At 40.5% G+C, this 21,987-nt stretch overlaps 3 protein-coding genes across 11 annotated transcripts in view; 1 reads left to right on the forward strand and 2 right to left on the reverse strand.

The window, feature by feature from the left end:
• Positions 1–570: 570 nt before the first annotated feature.
• On the reverse strand, positions 571–1,938 carry lyrm5a (LYR motif containing 5a). The gene is made up of 3 exons (XM_042402749.1): positions 1,847–1,938; positions 1,616–1,689; positions 571–1,515 (listed from the first exon to the last, which is right to left on the reverse strand). The coding sequence occupies exons 2-3, from the start codon at positions 1,658–1,660 to the stop codon at positions 1,303–1,305; spliced, it is 258 nt and encodes an 85-aa protein (XP_042258683.1). The 5' UTR covers positions 1,661–1,689; positions 1,847–1,938; the 3' UTR covers positions 571–1,302.
• A 47-nt stretch (positions 1,939–1,985) lies between these two features.
• Positions 1,986–21,280, forward strand: dnai7 (dynein axonemal intermediate chain 7). 4 transcript variants are annotated; one of them, XM_042402744.1, is made up of 19 exons: positions 1,986–2,061; positions 2,366–2,383; positions 2,627–2,699; positions 3,304–3,392; positions 3,558–3,662; positions 3,877–4,014; positions 4,351–4,485; positions 4,571–4,674; positions 4,833–4,991; positions 5,091–5,235; positions 5,311–5,398; positions 5,576–5,745; positions 5,867–6,026; positions 6,201–6,415; positions 6,504–6,662; positions 7,047–7,160; positions 7,732–7,864; positions 20,607–20,737; positions 20,844–21,280. In XM_042402744.1, the coding sequence occupies exons 1-18, from the start codon at positions 2,005–2,007 to the stop codon at positions 20,687–20,689; spliced, it is 2,145 nt and encodes a 714-aa protein (XP_042258678.1). In that variant the 5' UTR covers positions 1,986–2,004; the 3' UTR covers positions 20,690–20,737; positions 20,844–21,280. The 4 variants fall into 4 exon arrangements, with proteins under 4 accessions (XP_042258678.1, XP_042258675.1, XP_042258676.1 ...); XM_042402741.1 differs by lacking the exons at positions 20,607–20,737; positions 20,844–21,280 and having other exon boundaries at positions 7,732–8,069; XM_042402742.1 differs by lacking the exons at positions 20,607–20,737; positions 20,844–21,280 and having other exon boundaries at positions 4,354–4,485; positions 7,732–8,069.
• The window catches only part of LOC121890459 (lymphoid-restricted membrane protein), a 40,766-nt gene continuing 27,119 nt past the window's right edge, over positions 8,341–21,987 (reverse strand). For 4 of the 6 annotated variants that reach the window (XM_042402735.1, XM_042402733.1, XM_042402736.1 and 1 more), the window contains exons 24-39: positions 18,798–18,844; positions 18,455–18,543; positions 18,115–18,308; positions 17,258–17,342; positions 17,004–17,058; positions 16,882–16,909; positions 16,250–16,390; positions 14,688–14,822; positions 14,380–14,527; positions 13,856–13,899; positions 13,611–13,679; positions 13,136–13,194; positions 12,751–12,849; positions 11,624–11,752; positions 9,591–9,745; positions 8,341–9,153 (exon numbers count right to left, since the gene is read on the reverse strand). In XM_042402735.1, the coding sequence (XP_042258669.1) occupies positions 9,011–9,153; positions 9,591–9,745; positions 11,624–11,752; positions 12,751–12,849; positions 13,136–13,194; positions 13,611–13,679; positions 13,856–13,899; positions 14,380–14,527; positions 14,688–14,822; positions 16,250–16,390; positions 16,882–16,909; positions 17,004–17,058; positions 17,258–17,342; positions 18,115–18,308; positions 18,455–18,543; positions 18,798–18,844 (1,620 nt within the window). In that variant the 3' untranslated portion in view covers positions 8,341–9,010. The remainder of the gene's footprint in view (positions 9,154–9,590; positions 9,746–11,623; positions 11,753–12,750; positions 12,850–13,135; positions 13,195–13,610; positions 13,680–13,855; positions 13,900–14,379; positions 14,528–14,687; positions 14,823–16,249; positions 16,391–16,881; positions 16,910–17,003; positions 17,059–17,257; positions 17,343–18,114; positions 18,309–18,454; positions 18,544–18,797; positions 18,845–21,987) is intronic. The other 2 variants (XM_042402737.1, XM_042402738.1) reach the window with 2 other exon arrangements.

Genomic DNA, 21,987 nt, shown 5'->3' on the forward strand with positions numbered 1-21,987 from the left:
AACTCTTAGTTTATTTTTAAGCCGCCTTGTTCTTAATGTCAAATGTACAGTCAAATTTCTCATGTTTTTGTGATGTTTTTATGTGGAGCAATGGGCTGTAGCACTGTGTGCCCAAGACTAACATATAAACAATGTTTTAATCAAGGGACAATTGAGGAAACCCGGGCCCTCACTGAGTGGAGGGCAGCCAATGAGAGGCTTTTCACTGGCTGGCAGAATTCGTCGAAGTCTGGATGGGAGTGAGTATTGATTTTGAGTGCTTGTATCATTTCCTGTATGTCCAGTGTCTTTAAAAGACAAATACAAGGTAACAACAAGAAAATAAAATCATGATGAGGAAAATCAAAGAATAAAGGACCACTTACCAGTTTAAAAGCTTTCAGCCCTTCAGTCTTGAGCTGCCCCAGGTGCCATAATAATGTACCTCAGTCACATATAGCAGGAATATGGTAATTTATATTAAATGAATATTGTTTAATGAGTTCTTAATACAAAATAACAATAAATATATTTATGCTACAGTTTCATACAGCAATGCCAGTAAAAGAGTAAAGTTATTGAAAATAACTGTTGTGATTTCATTGTATTTATTGTAACACTGGACATAGTGCATTGATACATAGTCATGTACATTCATTCTTCAAGAAATGTGACCATGTATTTACAAATATATACACTAACAATATATTCCACAGCTGTGACATTTCATTGTTACAATTTGATTCAGTCAGTCTGATACACAGTATAGGCTTCAGCAGTTTATTAGACACCAAGTGGACGTCTGCATCTGTATTAACTACTAAACCCTGACGACATTCATGATCTGAACACTTTCAAAATGGATTGTTGAATTGATGGACATTATGAAATGTTTCTGGCTAGACAAACAATCTGCCAGAGGGGCAAACCAGGCCTAACAATTGTTCTAGAGGAAAACCTATGATATTAACGTATGTACAGTATTAAATATTTTAAACACTGGCATTAAGGTACAACTTGCGTATAAAAAATACAAAGTGCGTTCTGTAACAGGTATCACGTTGTCATTCTTTTTCTGGCACTTTTTACAGATGGATTTTCCATTTCCCTTGTGAGGCAAGTTTAGTTGATTTTTCTATAAGGGCAACTGTTGGGAGCAATTTTTGCGGTGTAATGTGTAAAAAGGTTTGTGTGTGAAAATAAAACACTGTTGCGTTATCTAATAAATATTTTTGACACTATTTTTGACTGTACGTTGGCTCACTGTCCCCACGATCTGTATTTCACTTCATAAAGATATTTTGGAGCGGTCTGTGTGTGTAATTATTTTTCAGGTTCATAATACCTCTTCTTCATTGCTCGGTATTTCCTGAGGAAATAAAGAGCCTCCAGTTCCTTGATGACAAAGTCTCCACGGGCCACAAGCTTTTTGATCTTTTCAGGATCTGTAACATCTTTATTCTTCATGAAGGCTGACTTCAGTCGCTCTCTGAAAAAAGCTGCTCCCTGCGGGTAGTCACGGCCAAGATACAGCAGCTTTGGGGAGCGAGAAGCACATTTAGCTGAACCATATGTGTATATAGTACTACAGTAGTAGTATTATTAGTAGTAGTGTATAGTGGACAAATTCACTTACATTTTTGTATAGCCTGATAACCTCACCCCTTAAAGGGTTGGCCATGTCAGAAAAAAGATTGGCACCGCTCACTTCTGAAATGAGGACAAAATGAAAAAGAGAAACAGTGAGCAGGAGAGAAAGTGGACAACAAAATAATTAGCTTCAGCTAAATAGCTAGCAGCATTTAACACACACTTCATTTCACAAACTCGCAGAACAACAACGTTAAACGGTACATAATTATTTTACATGTGTTGGTTTGTTGGGTGGAGTCACTCTAACGGAACGATAGAGTAGGGACGTCTCCTTTCTCACTTTGTCCTTTCTTCGTCTGCGGTGGACTCATAGATGCACGTACAGCACGTAAGTCGTTTCTTTACGTCGCAAATAAAAATAGACAACTACGCATGCGTAGGCGTTTCTATGGTTACTTGGACGCTGGAGAGTTTTTCTTTTTCAGCATGGTGAGATTTTACCATTTTCTTTTTAAATAAACTGCCCCAGTTTTGCTTTAAACCTTATCATACTCGAAGTGTTTTAACGGAAGTGTTTAACGCTAAATAGTTCATAGTTAAAACATAGAAAGTACGGCTAAAAATAAGCTAGTAGCGCAACGTTAGTGCTATTTACCTTTAGTTGTCAAGTTAGCAGGAAGAACCTTTAGTTTAATGCGCTTTCTTTCCTTAAGTTTCTTACCCTGTGCCTTTAATTCATGTAAATTGAAACCTTCTGTGACTTCATTTCTGTGTTTTCTCCTATGAATGAAAGCCGCCCAAGAAAGGAAAGGTATGAGCAAAAGGCAGCCAGCACATTCTCTCAATGTTCCTATAACCACGTTATGTAGTCGAAGATATATACAGCGAGGCACAGAAAATACCACCCACCTTCTACTGTTGGTTCATTTTCTCTAACACAAAAGAGTACAGTCACTGTACCCCCCTTCTCCTCAGCAATGCATCCATACCCAGTAAGCTGTCCCTGTTAAACACTGATTTGTAATGTTTTTCGAAATTCAACTCACCCAAAAAGGGACGTAAATTGAACAAGGCTCAGAGGGCGAAGCAGCTGCAAGAGGAGGAAGAAAGAAGACTACAAGAGGAAGGTAATCCCTGTCTGTCAGAGTTGCGTCTCTCTTCATCTTAAAGATCCTCTCCAGACGTTTTAAGATGTATATAAACTTACTTATTTGAATAATAATTTGTCTGATATGTTTTTTCCACAAAATTATCAAATTATCTTGTTAAAATCATTAAAAGGACATCTCCTCCTTTTCCCTCATTAAAAATTCCAGAAACTATGAATATACATATATTTTCATCTCTAAAGTTTAACTGCAGGACACAAGATATCTCCTACTTCACTGTAAAGTCCATTCTCAGCTTCAAGTTTCCACATCACACTTGTGTAAGTTGGATATTGGACCAGGTTTGGCTTCCAAACTATTTGTGATGTTACAAATCATGCTCATAGGTCAACCCCTTAAAATTTGATTTTAAAATTCTAAATATAGGAGCAAGAAGAAAAACACATTTTTGAGTGGAACTGGACTTTAACTGATCTTAAAATTTGTTGTTGGCATTGGCAACCATACAGTGTATGTGGTTGGCATGAAGCATAATATAATCCCAGAAGCAAACAATAGTGTGTTTAGGAATGAGAGAAAAAAAAGTGTTGAAGTGTGCATCATATGTGCTTTCCCCTTATAGAGGAGGCGCGGCTACAGGCAGCGAGAGAAGAACAGGAAAGGTTGGAAAGAGAGAGAAAGGAGCAGGAGCTGAAAAGGCTTGAGTTAAAGGTAAGTCATGTAAACCATTTTCAATGGTGACACACATGAACTTACAGTGTTTGCATTGTTATGTGATTCTTTTTCCTCAAACAGACAGTGCTGATCGAAAACAAGTATTGCTTTGAGTATGGATATACTGCATTTACATTGTTCATGGATGTCTTTTGCTGACAGGACAGTGCACGCAGAGCAGATGAGCTGGATGAACTCCGCCATCTACTGGAGGAGAATCATACTGCAGTAACCAAATGGAAAACTGATGCTGTGGAGAAAGCCAAGGTGTGTGTTTCTGTCTGTCTGGGTTTATTAGTGAGAGGGAGACTATAAAAAAGGGATATCTGTCAGTCTTAAGTCCATGCTCAAGAAACACCAGCATGGAAAAACAAGGTGGATACAAAACTTTTTGGCCCTGTCCACGGTGCAGGATAAGCAGGAATTCATTGCCAGATTTCTTCTGGCTGATAAGAACACACAGTATGTTCTTTGTGTTCAGTGGGAAAGGTACATGCGATGTGATGGCACACCAGACCCGGCAGTACAGCAGGACATTAACACATATACCAGCTTATGGAGAGATGACCCAGAGGTCAACATCGCAGTTGTGCTCAAGCAATGTAACCTCGCCCTACAGGTCTGTACTGTGTGTGTGGAGGAGTATGCAGTGAGTATGAGTCCTGCAATTGGGCGTTGAATCAATGGAGAGAAAATTGACTTCAACTATCAGATACTTCTGTTATTACTTTTGATACTGTTACATGCACTGTTAATCACTGACCACTGTTAATCATTGAATCAAACAATTAATTGATAAACTAATTGATTATGATATAAAAATAATTGATGATTGCAGCCCTATTTTAAATTCTGATTCAGACACATTCTATCAGTTCATCGATAATCATAAGAAATCACAATCTAATTCCAAGAAATGTATTCTAGTGTTACAAAATAAACTTTTTCCTTTTAGCAGGTGGAGGAGCTGGAGGGTCTGCTCAGAGACGTTACAGATCCACAAGAGGGCCAGAAGTACCAGGAGGCTCTCATAAATTTGCAGGAGCTAATCCACACTAAACACCTCCTCACCACCGAGGAGATCCTTAAGGTTCGATAATCATCACTCACACATAGCGAAGCGCTTTGTAACTATAAAAAAATGCCTTACAAATTGTGTGTCTCCCTGGTCACAGAGGGCCAGTGCCAACATCGACACTGAGACAGGCAACATGCAGACTGTGGTCAGAGATGACAACGTTACACTGTGCCTCTGGGCCAACCTCAAGAAGAATTCAAGGTTGTGTATGACTGTGTGTGTTTGGGGTAGAAGGGGGGGGCAGCTGGGATCTGCAGCTGTGACTACTGATGGGTAGGGGACACCCGCACTCACCTGATGAGCACAAACTGTAGCAACTGTTGCGATACTTGTCTTCTGTTGCTATCTGGTCCATCCAGGTTTAAAGGTTTAACCTTTGAGGGGGTCGGCATGGGCTTTGAGCTTCCAAAGCAGCTGGCTGTGAGCAACATCGCTATACGGAACTTCCACACACGCTATGACCACCTGTCTTTGCTGGCCAGGATGGCTCACCTGAGAATACACACACCAAGCTGCAGGTCAAGCTGATAGTGCCTTTTACTATTGCTAATACCACAATTACCTTTACAGTAATAATAATGTTGCAATTTATAATTACCTTGTCTGTTTGGTCCCAGGTCTCTTGCAGGCGGCGAGGAGGCTCCGGCTGACATAGGTGTACCTGAGCAGGGGGAGATAAATGGAGAGGGGGAGGTGAAGGACGACAACGGCATGCAGCAGCAAAGAGCAGACGAGGAAGGATTTGAAGGGACCGGGAGCAAGGTAAAGGAGGAAAGAATTAGTTACTGGGCTGGTTACATTTCATGTTTTTATGCTTATTGCATCTTTATTTCACAGAGTGCAGCCAGTCTACAGTCAACAATCAGTGCCCAGCCTGCAGAGGGCCAAGGCAGCCAGATACAGACCCAGATAGAGGCGCTTGGTGGTAAGACAGCCAGCCTAAAACTTCCCAAACGTAAACAAAATAATGTTGATGTTGTCCAATGTTGATTTAGACTCTTGCCCACCAGCTAAAGAATGCTGTCAAGAGTAAAGATGGATGAAAAGCCAATGAAGATGCTTTTCTTCTACCTTTGATGGTTCTGTTTTTCTCTGCCTGCAGATGAGGGAGACTTGACTTCTCTCCCAAAGCAGCTGTCCATGATAGACTGTGGTGAGTCTTTCCAGGTGGTGGACTTGATGCAGTACACGCCTCTGGGTGGGGTCTTCTACTATGACGTGTTCCACCTACCACCACAGGCTCATCAGGTCAATGGCTGGGAAATTAGACAGGTGAACAGAGAGGAGTTTCAATGTGTGCTGCTTACACCAAGGCCCAGCGGTACACCCCTTAAGTTAACCCTATTTTTCTGATTTTCTCTCATACCATACCACCACAATTGTGTTTTTCTAGCTGTTGGACACAGGGCTTCAATTTTTCCGCTACCCCACGGAACAGTCCAACTTAGATGACAACGAGGCCCTTACCTGCCCTCCTGTTGGGGTGTCTGTGACACTTCCTGAATCTGTTGTCTTCTTGGAGGCTCCCCAAGTGGCTCGCTGGGATGCTGCAGGTTGGCGCACTGCAACACACACTGTATAATCCTGTATTCAACATAGAAAGGCATAAAACTTTTTTTTTTTTTTTTAAAAAAAGTAGACTAAATTGGAAATGACAGATCAGGTTTTGAAATACATTTTAAAGGCACCAAAAAGGCATGCACATTGAAATTGTCTCTTTTATCCAGTGAAGCAGTGGAGAATGGATGGTATCACTGACATCTCTTACGCGGAGGCGGAAGCAAAGATCTCCTTCAAGATGGACTCCTTCCAGGCCTTCGTGCTGATGCAGGAAACATATGCCAACTTTCCTTTCCAAAGCTGGGAGCTCCGGCCGCTCGGCCAAGACTCAGCTCTTTTCATCATCAACGGAGCGCTCATCGACCTCAGCATCACCATCCAGGTAAGAGACACAAAACAAAAACACAAGGATAAATCAGTGGATGTAGTCTGACTCTTATAATATGTGCTTGTGTCTATTTTACAAACAGGGTAACCAGTGCATGTTGCAGTCAGAGCAAGAGATAGGCCTCTCTCACCTCGTAGGGAAGTGGATGAGTGGCCCCGCCCTGCAAAGAGCCATGCTCAATGCAGGGATCAACATCTTTGTGAGCGAGTACACCGACAAATACGTCAGCACCTGCGGCAAGGTCTGCATCTCCTACCTGTTGGCTTGTAGAATAGAAGACAGACAATATAACAGGTTTGAGCTAAATTTGACCTAATTTGGTTGTCCGTGTTGTGTTGGATGGACAAACCTGCCAAATAGAACATACTTGCATATCTGTGTAGAACTTACTGGAAGCGGAAGATAAAACCTGATCTATTTCCCTTTAAGTATCATTTTAAGAGAACATTGCTCAAGCTGGTGACATATTAATTGTCATTGTGCCAACATTAACCTTTGTCTAAGCAGAGCCTCTTAGAGCTGTTGTTGAGGCTGTAGACTCTTAGTCTTGTTATGTCAGTAGATTACAGTCCATGCATTTCCCACAATATTACAAAATGTGCTGTGTGGTTTGTCTCCTCTGCAGGACCCACTTACAGAACACGCTGCCTACGAACAGATGGCCCTCTTCGCCTCTGCCTGCGCTTTTTCGTGGAGCAAGTGGAATGCCAAATGTGGAGCTGAGCATCTGGTCATGCAGGTATTTTCTTTAACACATACATTAGATACATTTATTTAATTTAGTATTTTACCCCTTTTTCCTTCCAATGTGGAAATGCCAGTTCCCTATGAACTAGTCTTTTTGCTGCCATGTCCCTCTGTTTGCCTGAGGAGGGTGTAGACAGTCATCTGTGTGCTCCAGTACACATGGAGCCTCCAGCTACATGCAAAGGTTCATTCCAACCCCTCCGCACTGGCACCCTGACAATCAGTAAGGTGTTGTCAAAACAGCAAAAATGCTGCACCACAGCCAGTTCACTGTCACCTGGGTGCCCTCAACATAAACAGACATTTAGTAGACAGCCCAGAGGCAGGGCAAGAATGAGGAAGAGAGAAGTTATGTAATGCCACACTGTGTGTAAAAAAAGGACACTCTCTCAAACAATCAGCATGTGATTGACAGTGGAGTTTCTGGCCTTGGTTGAGTGAGCACACCAGAGATGAAAACAGAAAACACCCAATCCAAACCACCAAATTCACTTTGAATTGTTTTGTTGTTTGTTTTTCCTATTTATATACATCTTTCTCTTACCTCTCCTCTCCTCTGCCAGGTGTGTGAGCATCATGGCCCCACCCCTGTGCCTAAAGGCTTGTGGAGTCTCTACCTGCTGGGTGCCCAGAGGAGTCAGAAGCTGGAGATCACAGAGATGAGTGAGGCTTTCTCTCCAGACCATTTTCCAGGAAGTGAGTTTCACTCCACCTTCATCCACATGCTGCAGGACAACATGAGCACTGATGGCATAGTTAGGACCAGAGAGTCCAACTATCTCTTTGTTGACACAGTACAGAGTCTGCTCTGTGCCACCAGACCACTTATGTATTCATAAACTTGTGTGAGGAGTTACATTTTTTTTAAATTAACAAATTAAAGTCATTTTAACCTCCTGAATTTGAAATGTACATTTGGATGCACATAGGAACACACACCTTCTATTGTAGAATTGACTACTTTATTTATGCAAAGTTTCAAGCATCTTCTTTGGAACATACAAAAGTGTATGAAGTTGAAAACGGTGACAACCACAGCAAGAACTCAAAAAAAAAAGGAAAATAAAAAAACTCTTTGGTGTTAAGACTGTAACAATGTATAATTATAACTTAAAAATAAACATTCACATCTCCCCACTCAAAACTAACAAACTCATAAATATAGATTTCAAAAACACTTAAAAACACTTAAAATGAATGTTTATTACCAGTGTTTATAGACTTTAAAGTTATAAAATGTCCTCTGCAACCACTGAGGAATTCCATTAAAAAGGCTAGCAGTCCCCCTGTATCTTCAAGTGCATGAAATGTGTTTAAAAAGCCATCGTCCATGATGTTTGTCAATGGAAAACTGCATTCAGACTTTGTGGATCAGCGCTATCATTCTGATGAAGTTGTGACATGATTAGTCAACATTGTGGCAGCTCTGACAACTGATCAAGCCGGATTTTACAGATCGTGTTGGGTCCAGGTGAACAGTTGCCAGGAGCACTGATAGGAAAACTGCATCATAATGTTGAGCAGCCCACCATAAAAGATATTGGTTGCCACCTCCTTTATCTGCTGCTTCTTTTAAACACAGACACACGCATACACACACACAGACTAACTAATTTAGCAAACGTAATGTGACACATAAAATCCTCCGTAGGGTTAACTATCCCCTGAGGACTGGACTGTGCTGTCAATAAGAGTCTGTCTAGGAATCTTCAGGCACCAGTAAATATCCAAACAGCCACCGCTCAGGAGTGGTACACTGTTCTTTCTTCATCACCATCCCAGTGAACAGATAATCTCTGTAGAGGGCTGATGGGCATAGCACCATCCACCCCGGATGTCGGGCTAGACGGGGGGCTGTCCGTTGTGACGGAGCCCTGTGTAGGGCCACAGCAGCTGCTGCATGGTCATCCAGGAGTCCCCGGTCCCCACAGGGGCTGCATCTACTGCTGGCTGCATCACCAGGCTGGCCAGCAGTGCCAGGAGACCTGCAGGAGGAGAACCATGAATATTTCAGTACACAGAATGGATCTCACTATCCATTGTGCCATTAGAGGAAAACATCTATGCAGAAACATGGGTTGGATGTTAAAGGTGTAATAGCAGCTGTGTCACTGAGGTTACCAACTGAGCATCATAGACTAGGCCTGTAACACTTTAAAGAAATCCATCAGAGTTTATAGGCCTTAAAGAACCAAGCCAAAACAAAGAGCGAGCTCAAACCTTTAAAATACTGAACTCCTGTATTAGAAGTGCACGTGCAAGCTGTATGAGAAATTATCTTGATTTAAATGTGAAAATGCTCATTTAAATAGGCTTTAATCAGTATTTAGAAATGATCTACTGTATGTTATCTATAACATAAAAAATGAAAAAGAATGAAAAATTGATCTTAAAACCACTATCACTGAGAAACTGAGTGTACCTGCTAGCACCACCACCATGGCCAACCAAAGCCAGAGCCCCCTGCTGCCTCTGGCTACTGCTGCAGTCGCAGCTGCCCGGGAGGAGGTTAGGCTATGGGACAGAGACTGGGCTGTTCCTGGGTCTGTAGATGTAGGGCTTGATAAGGGACTTGGGCTGGAGGGGGGGCAACAAAAGATAACAAAACCTTAGAGAACAGGATGGTTAGAAAATTAGGCATGGGAGATGGTTGACACTGAGAAAAGATGTAAAATTGTATCCAATAAAGCAAGAGAGTGAATAAGTTACCAAAAATGACATGTTGTGATGAGAGGGAGTTATAACAGAACAGTGCCATGAAAAACATAACACTTCCTTCTAAAAGCTGTGGGTCATTTGTGGTAACTAATGGATGGCAGGCAGTGAATTAGCTGCAGCTTGGTGCAATCTACAGTATTACCACCTATCTCAAAGTGTCAAAGATACAGAACCATTCACATTATCTTCATCAGCATAATCAAAAAGCTCTCAGCAGCACAGTTAAGAGTGGTTGGCATGGAGGTAGATTTGAGCAATTATTGCATGGTTAGGCAAAAGCAGCAGATGATTTTGGCCTGGAATCTGTCAACAGTAGGAGTGCTGCTTCAAATCACTTTACAGTCATTATGGGAGTCAGTGCAAGCTCAGAAGTGGCCTTGTATTGGCACTCCTACCTGCTAAATACAGGCCTTTTGCATGCATTTATTGTTTTTTGGACAGAGATAGAATCCACAAGCATTTCACACTTTGGACTCTCCTCCCTACACACTTACAGCATTACAAACAGCTCATCCTGACTCCTGAGCAATGTGGAGGGAGGAAAAGAGGAAAGGACAGTTCAGAAAAACACATGATCTGCTTGCAGAAAACACTTAGTAGCCCCACAAAAATAAAGAAAACAGTCAAGTGTAGTAGGTTTGCACATACAATTGTTAAGGTGGCTGAACATGTTAGTAAATGACAGAAGACAGCACCCTTTATAGATGGCTTGGGTATCAGTTAGAGGCTTTGCACAGTGCAAATCTGAACTTGAGACCCATGCATGAAAAACAAATCATGAAGCTTCCAAAGTCATTTGTCACATTGCTCAGTCCCTCCAGGATTTCAGTGTTTTTCTGGTGATTGTTGGGATCAAAAATGCTTGATTTTGCAGTGGCTTTTCTCAAAAACTGCGATGCTATTTGCAAAGTTTCATGTGATTTTTTAGCTCTAAAATTGCATGAATTGGCACAACTACTACCTAATGAATCGAATCATATCTAATCACTTCCTATGATTACTGCACATCACAGAAATAACATAATAATAATAGAAAATATTTTAGTGCTCATCTTTTTTTAAATTTTTAACAAAATTACCATTGTAAATCACAGGGATTTTGCAAAATTGCAAGCCCCAGCAAATACTGCGGAGCGTGGTTGAGTTTTCAAGAATCATTGCAATTGCAAGATCGCGATTTCCTGGAGGGACTGATTGCCATACACTGATCTCAAGTCAGTTAACAGCTGAAGGAAATGGTTCATTTCTGCCCTGAGTAGAAATGCTCAATCAACATGAGCCCCTGGAACACAGAAGCTAGTCCAGAACAGACCCTTATCATGAAAGCTTCATCACTTAGGAGGTTTCATATGGTAATCCAACTTTTCAAAAATAGAACATGATAAAAAAAATTTAAAAAACCAAACACATAAGGATCACCTCATATTAAATCATTTGTTTGATTTACTGCTTGCTACTACAGAAAAATTATTTTGCCTATATATAGCTAATAATATATTGGCTAAATCATTGGATTGGATGTTAACGTGTCACAGTACTGGACTCACATAATTTCTGTGAAATACGCTGCAAAAGTACCACAGAAACTACTGTTAAAATTGGACAAATATGGAGTTTAAGATAGAAAATTGGAACCACCTAAATGATGAACTCTTCCACAATTCAGCTAGCCTCTTAGCTTTGCTGGCAGAAAGTGGAGCTGCAGTAGGCTAGTGGTGGGTATTTGGTTGGACTAACGTCTTGAGAGGCAGAATGAGGGAGGTGAGTTTGTTGCCCAGCTCACTGAGACTGGACCTCCTCCTCTCTACCACAGGCTGCTCCTTCTGCTCGTCCTCCGACTGGAAGTCGGTGCTGTCGCGGGCTGTCCTGTGGGCACGCGTGGGTCAGGCATTCACAAACACACTCTTCGGTTGCACATTCATATACAAGCATGACTGTATTACCACACAGGTTCAGTATGTGTACATGCACACATGCACATTTCATGCAGCCAAACCAAGCAGGCAGATGCAGACACGTACACCTTTAAATATTCATGATGTAAAATCATTTGCTTAACAAAAAAGATATGTTTGAAGTCGTTTTCTACAATATAACAATGCAAGCCCCACAATGCAAATTATGTGCTCCAGTATTATATCATGAATGCACAAAACAATTTCACAACCTTTAAGATATTTGAAGAGCATTAGAAGTGCTTGATTCACATCATCTAAGCTTCAAGTTTGGCTTAGTCAGTCAAATATGGCCAATTCTACTCTTGTTGTCCAAACATTTGAAAGCTATATGGTGCTAAAATAATAGTCAACACTGTCTCTTACTTTACATTTTATAAAGACAGGAAGAAAAAACAAAACAAAACAAAAAAACGTGCAAGAACTGGAAAATGTCAGAATGTAGGCTTCTGATAAACACTTCCCCATGCGACCAGACACATGAATGATGGCTGCCAAGTGGTTTGAAGTCATCATCCCTGTTTTTTTGTGTTCTTAAAGGATAACACTGCTGTTTTGAGTTTGTTGCGGCTGTTTAGGCTTTTCTCTTTCCTTTTCCCTACACCCAATCCACATCTTTATGGGGGCATGCTTTTCTTTTAGCAAGGACAGAAGTTTAATTTCAAGCTCCTTTTGACATTGAAAAGTCTGCAATGGATCATCATATTATTTAAAATACAAAGTGATTTGAAGAAATATTAACTTGACCATGACAGAAAGCTCTATAACCCTTAATTCTCAAGTCAACAGCAAGTGCACTGTGGGATAGATAATGATGATTTCACACCAGAAAGCTGCCATCTTTATGCATCTGGGTCCACAGTGAAAGGACTTGTGCGACGCAGTCTCCTTCTCCTTGGCATTTCTTACCCCTTCATCATGAGAGAAGGCTCTTCTGTGTCAACCCAGGCCGCAGAGCTAACAAAGCGTTTTAGTGGGGGGCGTGCTGTGCTCTTTCCTGCCACATTCCTGAAAACCACCGTTATCACATACAGGCATAACAACAAAAACAACCCTCATGTCATGTTATGGCATATCTCTGTGGCCTGAGAAAAACCACAGCCACAGCGAATAGATTCAAACCCATCAGAAACAATGCTGGTGTGTTTTAACAGTTGAGTCATATAAAAGCTGATCTTGCTTTTTATTTTAACCATACACCCTTTCACATACAGTCTTGGTTAGCTATGCTTGATATATTATAATCCAGGTTATAGCATACACATACTGTACATACACAAATGCAAATACCTACCATGGAGATCGCCTGGTCAGTCTCTCTGTCTCAGCCTCAGAACCGTCTTGTGTTTTAGGCTGTGTTAGGAGATCAAAACATTTGAATCATGATCACCATAACCAAAAATGCTTCTTTGTATAACTTAAAGCATAATTACAACCAATTTCAACCAGGATCCACCATACTCTGACATAAAACATGTTTAACTTCACTTGACATAACCCTGAGTCATTTTTTTAAATTTGTGCTTGCCTGGTTGTCCGGAACAGATCAACAGATGCTTAAAAGGCCCCCAAAATGACTCAAACCATGTCCTACATTTAAGATGTTTAGGCCACTGTGGGAGACTGTTACAGTCTGGTTATACATGATCTGACAAGTTTGTTCTGCACCATTTTACACTGTATTGCAAATAGTTCGGCACTTGAATTGGATCAGTAAGATTTTGTCTATGCTATGATGGTAAGCAAAGCGCTGGCAGTGTCGTCCTCACCATGTCAAAGTGCATGTTGCCTCCACCAGAGCGGGGTATTCCTGCTATGCTGACCCGCCGGGTTGATGACTGAGGGGATGCATGAGGGGAAAATAAATAAATTAATTAATTAATTAATTAAAAAAAAAAAAAAAAAAATCAGAATCACCTCATTAACAGACTTGGATATTTTTAACACATCAAATCAACATCAATCCTGAGTAATGGAGAATAATGAGATTATATGTAACCTAGCTGCAGCTGACCTTGTAGTACTGTGATGTTGTTGGCTTCTTGCCACGGAAGTCATCTGGAAAGAGGAACAGATCAATGACTTTGCATGTGTTGTGCTTTGTATGTGTACTGCTTGTAACTGAGTATCATACTGTATTTAAACATACACCCATCTGATCATAGTGATCATTTGCTTTTGTCAGTATATTAAGCCAACGTTGGCCTTGTCAGTCTAAGTCTGATATGTTGTAATTTCTTGGCACATTTAATCCAATTAGCTGTTCAATTTTGTGATTTTTTTAAATGACAAATATACACATTTTATTTTAAGGCCTTTAAGAACTTGCCTTAAAGAAGTGGCAACCACTTTCAAATTTCAAATATTTGGTTTTAGACAAAAAACGTGGGAAGAAACACTGAGTATTTTGTATTTATTAGCACAGCAATTGTCAAATTTAAGCACAGAGTAGCAACTAATTGTAACACCAGTCTAAAAACTCACTTCATGTTGCACCTTGATAGACATACCCACACGTTTATGTACTTAAACTCAAACCTCTTTCAGTTTGTGATCCAAACGACCTCTCGTTCTGCATTAGTGTCTCTCTCAGCTCCAGCAGTTCAGCGTGCTCCTTGGTGTACATCCTCCTCAGGTTCTCCACGTGCTGGATCATCACCTCCACAGCCTTACCAATACGACTCTCCTAACATGCACAAGACTCCATTGAATCATCATAATCAAAATGAACTTAATCATATGGCGGTAGAACTTGTTTTGCTGGAACAACAGTGAAAACAGACTTCAGTTTATAGCGTGATCACACTACAAAACAACAGAAATCAATGTTGACAACACAAGCCCACCTGATGAATGGCTCCTAGCATCTCAGAGCGACTGGACACCCTGGTCATGGACTGGATGAGAATATCTAGATTCTTCTGGAGCCGCTGGATGATCTCCATGGACTGGTTGTCGTCCTCACACAGAGGAGTCAGAGCCTGAGAGGAGAGGAAGGGAGAGGGAAAAATGATGAAGACAGAAAGATAGAGAGACATAAAGAAATATGAAATTAAATGACTGCATATGGCAGAAGAATACTTTTGTAGAGGATTTTCCACTCATACTCACTGACTGACCTCTATTCAGTTACATCTGGTTGATGCAGTCATTCTTATTGATGTAAGACATTGTCCACAACATAGTATATACCTAGCAATAGGCTGCAGAACAAGATAAAGGGTACCATTTATCCTCCATTCTCTCTTCTACATTATGATGCTTTCAAGGTTCATGCAGCTCTCAGCCCATTTATTTACAACAGCCAATAATAATATATTGCTAAAAACAGTGGCAGCTTCAAGTGGTCTGTATCTATCCATTAATGTGAGTCGCAGTATTTTTACTACACTAACAGCATATAATAACATATCCAGTGGTGTGGCTTTTCTACTAGGTGGGGTATTTTGGCCGTGAGCATTCGCCATACATTGTAGCAGAGAGCCAGCTGCTGGTGGCTAGTAGCTAGGCTAGCGGTTTCTGAAAGTATAAAAAAGTATCTTCTAGTGGCCACTTAGGAACTGCTTTCACTTTACAATTATCACCACAGTACCACAATGATCTGTGTACGTTTTGCCTGCCCTCAGGAGGGAAATATGATCTAACAAGGAAGCAGCAATTAGGCGGAAAATCACCCAATCTGGTAACATTTCTTGAGCATAAAATGTTCTGCACCAGATCCAGTTATTTTCGGTGTATGGTGTCAACCAATCAGGGGCCACCAGGAAAAGCCAAACATATTACACACATACTGCTGTTGGGTGGAGAAAAGTACACTCTTCAACACACAGACAAAGATTATAGGCAGTGATAGTCATTGCATTTTTCTGTAATTATGTGATTTATGTGAGATTAACAACTGAAATTTACACACAAGCACAACACAACAATAACAAACAATTTTTTCATTAAAATATGTATGTCACAATTGTAATGGCAAGAGGGGCAGTGCCCCAGTGCCCTTAATGGACCACACCTATCTTTTGCAATTTTGTTTATACTCAGTAGCAGTCTAGTGTGACAGGTGGATGAAACGTGTTCAAACATGTGAGTTTCACCTCTTGAAGCCACACCACTCACCACAGAATATAAAGCCACAGCATGCTGTGACTTTATGTACAGCATAGACAAAAAATTAAAAACTGGAAGGAAGACAAATTACAGAATTCTAAAAAATTATACAAATGCACTACAAATTATCATTCAGGAGTAACTATCAAAAAGTGAAGAGTTGATTCCCTCAAACTGAAAACGTAACTAAAATTTACTCTATTTGCCAAAATAAAATTCTGGTATCAGGTGATGGCGGAAAAAGTGTACGAACCACAGAAAGCTGGGCAGTTACACACCTAGCCACACACACACTGACCTGCAGTAGGCCCTGGCAGCTGGAGACCTCCCTGCGGACGTTTTCCTCAGCCAGGTCACGTGACCTCTCCTCCAGGCGGAGTCTCTTCTCCAGGGTGAACATGTCACACTTGAAGCCCAGTGCCAGACGCTGGAACTCCGTCTGCAAACACGAAAAAGCACTTGACTCACTTTCTCAAAATTTTGGCTTGCTAGACATACTGTGTCCTGCCAACTGTAGACATGATGACCATCTCTAACATTTCCTTGTTTGATCATGAGAAGAGTTTTCCCCCTATCAATGTCAGATTTATTGTACTGCCAGAAAAGTTGCACCAGATAAATTATGAAACTCCCCACCTCCCTGTAGACAACCCTCATATTTCAAGAGAATCAGATCAGTTTACATTAACAAAAGGGATGCACTAACATTGAATGGGTATACTGTAGTGCAAACTTACAATAGTGCATATGATGTACATATCTGATTTCAAATGAGGAGTAATCAGTAAATCTACTTGTAGAGATACCTAATCCCCAAAAAACTGCTCTGTTTATTCATCTTCATTCAATCTAAAAACTGTCCTTAACACACCAGTGGCTTACGTAACTAATGATATGAATCACAGCTCCAAGATCTAATGGTATGCATACCTCAATCTCCTTGTCATTCTGTGACAGGCTGCAGAGAAAGAGACAGCGATTAAACAAGCCTTCTCATATGCATACTATTATGGATTTAAGTGTTGTGTTACCATGATCACTGTCTGTCTTACCTGTTCCTGTCCTCTTTGAAGGAGTCACTGGTGTCAGAGATCACTGACGCCTCAGCTACAGAGGGAAATAATAAGCAGGTGAATCAAAGCACAAGAAATAGCTGATCAAAATAATGCAATCACCATTTAAACGTTCAAAGAGTGAATGAAAGACTGATTTTAAAATTGGGTTTAATTTGGTATCAAAGAGAGAGGTGGTTAGTAACATTTATAATATCTAGTGTATAACAGTGAACAATGAATATAACACATACATTCCTTCTCAGTGGTCACGCTGGTCTCGCTTTTGTCCTCCTGAACCTTGTGCTGCTCAATGGTCTCCATGCTCTGTGACAGCTCCTGCAGGTTCCGGACAAACGTTACTGCCTGTCTTGGCTCATTCTCACCGTCCTGCTCTCCTTTTAACTCTGATCCCTTCACTTTCCCATTCCACTCAACATCCATATTGCTCCCTTTACTTGCTCCCTCCCTACTTTCCCTTCTCCTTTAAAAAGGTCTTTACATAATGAAGGTGAATAGTGAAGATTCAAAGAAGCCGGCAGTGTAGTTGGCTCTTGATTCTGAATGATCTGATCCTGAGTGGAGTTAAAATAGAAAGTATGCTCTCTCTCCCTTCCTCTCCCTATCACTCACTCACTCACACACACACACACACACACACACACACACAAACACACAAACACACAAACACTCACATAGCTGGAAAAACTGCATTTCTCTTCAGGTTGTAATGTCACACTGAATGAATATACCAATGGCACAATCTTGTCACTGATTTAATCATAATTACAACATCCACATTCACCATGATCATGTGATGTTTCATAAAATCTAAGAATAAAAAATAAGATTTAACAAACAAAAAACAACAAATACAACGTCATATCTAAATCATAAATTAAAAAATATTAAACTGAACCAAAGCTGACTTGTAAAGGTTTCTAAACCAGTCTTTTATGCATTAGAATGGTTATTTTTCCTCAATTACAGTTGAAAACCTTTTATGATTTATTGCTTATATACATGATTTCAAATCTTCATCAACATTAGTATGTGTTATTACTCATCCAACACCGGGTTTAGAGGAAAGTGGGAGTAGGGCAGGTCTTACCAGTTCCTTTTTATTTTTTCCATGATGGGGGAGGGAATCCTTTTTGGCTGCTGAAGCGCTATCCTCAACCTGGCTGGGGTCAGAGGTCACGCTGCCCATGCCTGATTGGTTGGCATGTATGACGGACGATCCTGACTGAGGAGAGCTGCTGTCAGAGAAGGTGGTCGCTCCGCTGCTGGTGAGCCGGTTTGTCCCTAGAGGAAGAATAATGTGTGGGTGGACAAACTTACACATACATACATGTAAGAAGGCGTAAACAAACAGTCAACTTGGAAAATATCGGCTTCTCCGTTTCTCTCTACCTCATTCATACACACAGATTTGAGAGTTTTCTTCCCACCTGCCATGCTGGCTGCTACTGCTGGAGACTCAGCTGTACTGTCCTGCACACTCTCCTCCTCTTCCACCAACACAGGTAGCAGGCTCGTGCTGAAAAACACATGCACACTCTGCACCTTTACACAGTTCTAAATCATTTGCAAAAAATACATCTAGACCTAAATGTCATTAACAACAAACACACAGCTGGCTTTCAGAGTTTTGATGCAGAGAAAACATTTTTCTCTCAGCACTATCACTATAATCTTGAGAAATTATCGCCACTAAAATGTTGGATAGTAAATCCATGTGAAAACGCTGCTCTAAAGGTTTTCTGAGCTAACAGTTGACAGTGAATCACTCACCTGTCCTCCGCTGCTGATCTGTCTACCGACTGGTCCCGGCTCAGGCTCTGAGATGGACAACAGTTGAGAGAGGGAAGGAGGGGGTGAGAAAAAGACAGGTGGCCTTGTAGCACATTTTTCTGTTCTACATTACAGGAAATGGTCAATGATTAAAAGACACATGCAAACATACATTCACATTCATGGTGCGTACCTGTCCCATGGCAGTGAAATGCTCTCTAAGCTCTACAGAGTGTGGAGGAGAAAGATTGGGCTGATTTCTTATATAATGCAGTGCTACATGGAGAGCCCTGCAGCTCGGTGTGTGTGTGTGTGTGTGTGTGTGTTGGTGAGAAGGGTGCTCAGAGAACACGTTAACACTGGCACAGTGCTCAGTGGTGGAGGCGGACTATGTGCATGTACGAACACACATACACACAATGGAGCAAGGTGAGCACTCAGAGCAATGCAATAGGATATTGTGTAATGAGTGTACATAATATCCGATTTGACACTGCTCAAAATAAAGTGAGCTGCTTTACAGGGTCAGTGAATACAATAGTTAAAGAGATTTCAATGTCATTTTATATCCAAAGCAACTGTGAAGCAAAATAAATCTGTCTGCTGATCAGTTACCTTTCAGCCATTAGCATTATCGTTAACTAGTGTCAGGTTCGTATCTAATACATTTAATTTCCATGTGATTAAGTATACTTGATGGGGGGCCTAGATTCTAAAAGTTGAAATCATCTAATCCTCAATGATGATGTGAATTTTCATATGAAGCTTTTTTATTTGCTCAATAATTCAACTTTGATTTTTATGCCTGCAAAATAATCCAGGGCAACATCTTAGAAATGTAGTATTTGCAATAAAATAACTGACAGAAACCAAATAAACAATACTCAGTGTAAGATAATATTGTGACACAAATTACTTTAAGTAAATTTGTCACTGTGTAAGATCTTCACACATGGGAACATAAATCCTTTGAAAATTTCACTCTAGTAAAATACTAAAACACCATTTATCTCACTGGGACCAACATGAGTTTACATTTTTACTGTTATCACAAATATCAATAGTGAAATAATGCTAAGATCAATAACATTGTATTAAATTTTGTCTACAGTTGTATTCAAAAGTTTGGGCACCCTTGACATGATTTAAAAGATGTAACCAGTGCCTCTCTAGGATATGGAACATAAACATAATATTTTCAGGAAACATTAATGCAAAGTAACTTTTTATGTCATAAATTGAACAATAATAAAAAAATAAAAACATCATTGTGGCATGTGCAAAAGTTTGGGCACCCAACATAGTCAGTACTTAGTAACACCCCCTCTGGCAGATATCACAGCTTGCAAATGCATTTTGTAGCCAGCTAATTCTCTTTCAATTCTTGTATTTGGGATTTTCTCCCATTCTTCCTTGCAAAACGCTTCTAGTTCAATATTCTTGGGCTATCTTGCATGCACAGCTCTTTTAAGATCTACTCACAGATTTTCAATTACGTTTAAGTCAGGGCCATTCCAAAACCTTCAGCTTGCATCTCTTGAGGTAGTCCGTGGTTGATTTCAAGGTATGTTTAGGAGCATTATCCTGTTGTAGAAGCCATCATCTTCTCAGCTTCAGCTTTTTTATGGACAGTGTGATGTTTGTTTCAAGAATTTGCTGGTATTTAGTGGAATCCATTCTTCACTTCACCCGTGCAATGTTTCCTGCTGCAACACAACCCCAAAGTATGATAGATCCACCCCCATGCTTAACAGTTGACAAGTCGGCAAGGGTTTTTTTTCATGAAATGCTGCTCCTTTTTTCCTCTAGACATACCTTTGCTGATTGTGGCCAAAAGAGAGAACTTTATCAGTCCACTGCACTTGTTTCCAAAGTGCCTCAGGCCTCTGTAGATGTTGTGTTGCATACTTCTGACATTGGATTTTATAATGAGGATACAGGTAAGTTTCTTCTACTGATTCTTCCATGAAGGTCTTGTTTGTGCAAGCATCGCTGCACAGTGGAACGGTGCACCACCACTCCTGAGTCTGCTAAATCTTCCTACAGGTTTTTTGCTGTCAAATGGGGGGTTTGATTTGCCTTTCTGACCAGCATACGAGCAGATTTCTCCAAGAGTTTTCTTGATCTTCCAGATCTCATCTTGACCTCCATAGTTCCCCTAAACTGCCCTCTCTTAATTACATTTCACACTATAACTGCAAGCAGACAGCACTTGGTATCTTCTTGTAGCCTTTCTCTGCATTGTGGACATCAATAATTTTCATTTTCAGAGTCTCACACAGCTGCTTAGAGTTGGTTGCTGAGTGTTTGCACAAGGTTTGAAGAGTCAGAGTATTTGTAAAGCTTTGAAATTGGCACCAGCTTACATTTCCTAGTGACAATTGTCGACATGCCTCAGGTCCAACGAGCTGATTAAGGTCTGAGACCTTGTAAAAAGAATCTGAGACTTCTTTTTTTTAATTTTTGTTCAATTTATGACATAAAAAGTAACTATGCATTAATGTTTGCAGAAAATATTGTGTTTTTTCCCCATATCCTAAAGAGGCTGTGTTTATATCTTTTCAATAAAAAAAAATCATTAAAATGTGTTATTTGTCAAGGGGTGCACAAACTTTTGCATACAGCTGTTTATTGTCTACCCCGAACATAAATATGGCTGAAACGACATCTACCATGTACAAGTAAAACTACAAGTCAGGGCCTATTTGAATATATCCAAATTATTTTGATCATAATGAACTCAACTCCTTGTTATTGTTAACAGATTAAAACCAGGAGTTGCTTCTGGATCATCAAAAACACTTTAATTTGACTGAAAATTCTCCTTGACCAGGCTTCTGAGTGTAAAGGAGCATTTTATTGACGAGAGCCAGTCTTTCTTTACTCACCTCAGACTCTCAGCAGGTGTCCCAGCATGCCACAAGCAAGTATGAGACTAAATAAAACAAGCTGATCGATCCTTCAGCAGGATGCAAAGCCAGCTGCACTGAAACAGCATCGCAACTTAGGCGAGGTAGTGAAAACCTATCATCAGCCTCAGTTCTGACATGAAAACACTGCAAGCCTATTTGAAGCAGATGCTGAGCATAATTACAATGAAGCAACCTTATAGTATACTGTATATATATAGACCACATATAGAAAATAATAATACACCATAGACCAAATCAAAGTATGTCATTGTAAACAC

This window comes from Thunnus maccoyii, chromosome 23, assembly GCF_910596095.1.
Source record: "Thunnus maccoyii chromosome 23, fThuMac1.1, whole genome shotgun sequence".
NCBI classification, from domain to species: Eukaryota; Metazoa; Chordata; class Actinopteri; order Scombriformes; family Scombridae; genus Thunnus; species Thunnus maccoyii.

Coding starts and splice junctions, on each gene's coding strand:
- dnai7 (XM_042402741.1), top strand. CDS start 2,005: ATGCGTAGGCGTTTCTATGGTTACTTGGACGCTGGAGAGTTTTTCTTT. Junction 5,236..5,310: donor TTGAAGGGACCGGGAGCAAG/GTAAAGGAGGAA, acceptor TTTATTTCACAG/AGTGCAGCCAGTCTACAGTC. Junction 6,416..6,503: donor ACCTCAGCATCACCATCCAG/GTAAGAGACACA, acceptor TTTTACAAACAG/GGTAACCAGTGCATGTTGCA.
- lyrm5a (XM_042402749.1), bottom strand. CDS start 1,660: ATGGCCAACCCTTTAAGGGGTGAGGTTATCAGGCTATACAAAAAT. Junction 1,516..1,615: donor TTATCAGGCTATACAAAAAT/GTAAGTGAATTT, acceptor CGCTCCCCAAAG/CTGCTGTATCTTGGCCGTGA.